At 56.5% G+C, this 4,478-nt stretch overlaps 1 protein-coding gene and 1 pseudogene across 1 annotated transcript; one reads left to right on the top strand and one right to left on the bottom strand.

Annotated features, from left to right (window-relative positions):
* Positions 1-1,017: 1,017 nt before the first annotated feature.
* On the bottom strand, positions 1,018-2,730 carry LOC123128595 (uncharacterized; annotated as a pseudogene).
* Positions 2,731-2,780: 50 nt separating this feature from the next.
* On the top strand, positions 2,781-4,068 carry LOC123128596 (zinc finger protein 8). Its single transcript, XM_044548635.1, has one exon. The coding sequence runs from the start codon at positions 2,979-2,981 to the stop codon at positions 3,825-3,827; it is 849 nt and encodes a 282-aa protein (XP_044404570.1). The 5' UTR covers positions 2,781-2,978; the 3' UTR covers positions 3,828-4,068.
* The last annotated feature ends 410 nt before the right edge of the window (positions 4,069-4,478 follow it).

The following is a 4,478-nucleotide window of genomic DNA, read 5'->3' as shown; positions in this document are numbered from 1 at the left end:
CTAAAATCTCATGCGTGCGTGTCCTAAATAAGCCAACCTCCCATAAAGATTAGAGAACAACCGTAGGGCCAATCCAGAGGCCGCCCGGTGCAGAACAAGCAAGGAGTCTGGACGATGGCGATGGGTAGGTAGACGGAGCCACAGGAGCCCGTACGTACGCCCGTCTCCCTTTGGCCACTCGATCGGTCGATCGGTCAATGGGCACTGACAGCTACGGATCATTGTGCATGAAGATGAAAGCCTAGACCTAAAAGACGTAAAGAAAAGAAATGAAATGAAATTCGCCTTCCGTTTTCTCTAGTCTCTAGCCTAGCTTTAAGCCCATAGCTAGTAGCAGTAAGTAGTGGCTGCTGCCCGTGCATGCGATGCGTGTGTGTACATATATGTATGTATACCTAGTCCCAAAATCTGCCGAGAGTTATGTCACGTCTGGGACATGCATGATCGAGCTATTTCTAGAGGTAATAGCACCAGGAGTCCCACAACTTGTCTTAGATGTGACAATTTGGTTCAAAACTTGCAAAAGCCAACTATTGAGTCCCACAACTTGCACCCAATGTGCAAATTTAGTCCTAGCCAATCAGACGACGACAAGTGAAGCCTAGTCAGCAGAGCCGGTCAGCGCAGCACATTTTTCAATTACCCCCCTGGCCTTTGCACTAATGAACCCGCACTACACCACCTGAGTTTAACTGGCTGGATTTTTCTTTGCCCCTAATAGCATGACGATTCAAAAAGATGAACAGAGTTTCCAAGCTAGTGCAAACCAGTACTGTGAGACATTTTTTAGAAGTCAGCAGATCCTAACACACTTACAAATGTCTAGAACATATGTCTGATCAGGTAAACCAGATGATACAGGCATATATAGAATCTGGCAAATTACTAAGAAAAAATAGATTGTTAATGCAGAGATAGTCACTGTGCAAGGCATCAAAATCAAATTGATTATCCGGGGAATAATTATCAGAGGCGCACCAACACAACTAAGATATAAGCAAAAATAGATCATTAATGTGCAGAGACAAACATGCTGCAATGCATCAAAATCAAATTGATTCTCCAAGGGGAAATTATCAGAGGGGCACCAAATACAAGCAAGGTAATGAAAGCAAAGCTGTAACAAGCTGAATGTTGCTGATCATGAGAAGTTTCACCTCAATCTTAGCAGGGCACAATCGTAAGCCATATACTAACAGAACAATGGAGCTCAAGCTAACAGCGATGCTACTTAGAACGATGGGATGGAATACTAGCTACTAGTCTGATCGAACTGAACTCTGGAATAAAATCAACATCGATCAGCTCTGCTCTTACGGGTAGTCTGTGAAATCGTCTGCGCGCCGATGCCGTGGCTCTGGCCGCCGGCCCACTCGCCGGCGTAGCAGTCGCCGCTATAGAAGCGGTAGACGCCGTGGCCATGGCGGAGGCACTGGCGATACTGGCCGCGGTAGCGGCTGTCGCGCGCCCAGCTCTCGATGCCGTAGCCATCGTACTTGCCGTCCACCCAGTCCCCCTCGTACTTGCCCTTGCCGAAGAAGTTGTAGACGCCGCTGCCGTTGCAGCGGCCCTTGTGGTCGTGGAACTCCCCCTCGTAGCAGTCCCCATTGATGTAGAACTCGACGCCCTCTCGCACCACGCGGCCGTGCGCGGCGGCGGCGCTGCCCCTGCCCTTGCTGTCGCGGGCGTGGTGCGGCCTGTTGCCCTCGTCGCCGATGAACCACTGCACGGAGCCGGACTGCGGGGAGCGGCGCATCCGCAGGCGGCGCGCGGCCGCGGCCGCCGCGGCGAGCGCGGCGGTGGCGGCGGCCGCGAGGAGGAGCAGGTGGCGGTCATCGGGGAGGAGGAGCAGCAGGAGGAGCAGGGCGAGGGGGAGCGCGAGGATGAGGGCCGGGTGGGGCGGGCCGCCCGGCCGGAGGCCGTGCGGGTGCAGCGCCCTGCCCTGCGCCGGCGCCTGCTACTTCTTGTCGTCGGGCTCCGGGTCCTCCACCAGCACCGCCTGGAAGGAGGAGCAGTTGCGCACAGTCGAGGAGCGCAGCAGCGAGGAGGGCGTCCGCGTGAGCTTGCCCGCGCCTCCTATGCCGGAGCCGCCGCCCCCGTGGCCGTCCATTGCTCGCCGCTGCCGCTCCCCGGCGCCCTCCCTCTCCTCAATTTCTGACGGATCTTGCTGGTCTGTCGCCGGTGTGAGACAGAGCTGCTGGGGCCGCGAACGCAGATCGGAGGGAAGGGGGGAAGCAGAGAGGGAGCAGAGGGGGAGTGGGTGGAGCGGAGAGGAGGGGAGAGGAGGCGGGTTCATTAGTGCAAAGGCCAGGGGGGTAATTGAAAAATGTGCTGCGCTGACCGGCTCTGCTGACTAGGCTCCACTTGTCGTCGTCTGATTGGCTAGGACTAAATTTGCACATTGAGTGCAATTTGTGGGACTCAATAGTTGGCTTTTGCAAGTTTTGAACCAAATCGTCATATCTAGAACAAGTTGTGGGACTCCTGGTGCTATTACCTCCTATTTCCGGCTACTACTAGGCACTAGCTAGCTAGCTAGCCCCGGCCACCGGGCTGACCATGACCGGCGTGCATGCAGCTGCGGCTGGCAGGATAGTCGAGGAAGCTAAGCTAGCTAGGCAGGTCCAGGCGTGCCCAACTGCACAATCAGCTAGCGGCAAACTGCGACTGCTATTCCACTGCGGCGCTGCGTCTTGTACTTGGCGGTGGCGTGGTGGATGGGAGAGAGCGAGAGGTTTTAAGCTGGCCCTTCCTTCCTTGCCTCCGACCTTACATAGACATGCATGGTCCCCCTCCGGCCCGACCTCACAAGCATCGCGCGCCCTTCCCCTTAAAACCGCACCAACTCGTAGCCAAGTTCCTCACATAGCGCACAAACACTACAGAGAGACGAGAGACGCTCCAAGTCAAGCTAGCTAGGCGCGAAGAATTCTCCGGGCTCACGTACGTAGCATAGCAGGCTAGGTGTCTCGCCGGCCATGGCGACGCCGCAGGAGGTGCGCAGGGTCGACTCCTTCTCGCAGCTGCCGTTCATCAGGCCGGCGGCCGCGACGGCGCAGCAGCAGCAGCAGCAGCAGCAGGCGAGGGACACCATCCGGCTCTTCGGCCGTGAGTTCTCCAACAACGACGCCCTCCTGCAGCAGCAGCGCAAGCAGGAGGCCGGCGCCGGCTCCCCGGACGCCGCCAACGGGAGCACCGTCACGTCCGAGGGCAACGGCGGCGGTGGCGCCAAGGGCGGCGCGTCTGGGGCGGCGGCCGGGGAGACGAGGAAGTTCGAGTGCCACTACTGCTGCCGCAACTTCCCGACGTCGCAGGCGCTGGGCGGGCACCAGAACGCGCACAAGCGGGAGCGCCAGCACGCCAAGCGGGCCTCCCTCGCCATGCACCGCTACGTCCCCGGCGGCCACCACATGTACGGCGCCCTCCTCAACTACCACCACCACCACCCCGCCGCCGCCCGCTACGACCAGCCGCCGCCGCACTACCCGATGTGGACGACCGCTTCCATGGGGCCCTACGGCGGGGGCGGCCCGGGCTCCATGTCGCAGCCCATCGACGGCAGCCCCGTCGCACAGGGCCACTGGAGGGTGCCCCTGCCGGCCGTGGAGAACTTCGGCGCGGCCGTCCGTCACGGCGCCGCAGCCGACATGCCGCCGGCCGTGGTGGTGCGGCCCGGGGAGGTGATGACCTGCAAGGACGAGAAGGTGGTGATGAGCCTGCTCTCCTCGTCGCCGTCCTTGTCGTCCTGCTCCTCCACGTCGCCGGAGAAGCTAGGTAGGTGTGAATTGGGGCAGCAGGAGGCTCTTAGCTTGGACCTCCATTTGTAACTCTTATTTTTCTAGGTTTCTTTCTTCTTGTGAGTTGGCAGTAGTACGTTGCAAGTGCATGTTGATTCAAAATAGCTTAAATAATCTCCACCGTTTTTGCCGTCTCGATCCAAGTTTAGCTAGCTAGCTTGCTTGCTCCCCGTTTTTTTTTTCAAGTTATTATGGAATCAAAATGGCTTCCTGTAATTTGCAGCAAGAAGGTAGTACAAATTAAAATTTCCATGTGGACTTATTGAGCTTATCAACTCCCCCACAAAGATTAAAATTTTGCATGCCATCTCAAGAAAAAGAAGCAAAATTATGTCACTTTAATTTACCATGCGAGGTAGTAAAAATTTGGCAACTGGAAATGTGGCGCAAAGGTTCGTTCATCATCATACGGTAGATGTAGAATCTGTGGGGCCAACACTGCCGTATATCGGCCCGTATACATGATGTACACAACATTGTTTTTCCTCCCCCACGGGCCCCATGCTAGCTACCTCTGTCTGTCTGAATTGCTTTGCACAGAGATGGGTCTTTTTAGCATGTGCTCTGCCCAAGCCAGGTATGCGATGTACTTTCTGGGCTTCCTCTTATAGATGAGTATTATGATAGTAGTAACTTAGTCGCGCCAGATTGGCACGTGAGCGGATGGCTAAAAGGATCAAG

This window comes from Triticum aestivum, chromosome 6A, assembly GCF_018294505.1.
Source record: "Triticum aestivum cultivar Chinese Spring chromosome 6A, IWGSC CS RefSeq v2.1, whole genome shotgun sequence".
Taxonomy (NCBI): Eukaryota; Viridiplantae; Streptophyta; class Magnoliopsida; order Poales; family Poaceae; genus Triticum; species Triticum aestivum.
This window is presented reverse-complemented; position numbering and strand designations above follow the sequence as displayed.

Excerpts from the sequence above, each read along its gene's own strand:
- LOC123128596 (XM_044548635.1), top strand. The coding sequence starts at position 2,979 with ATGGCGACGCCGCAGGAGGTGCGCAGGGTCGACTCCTTCTCGCAGCTG.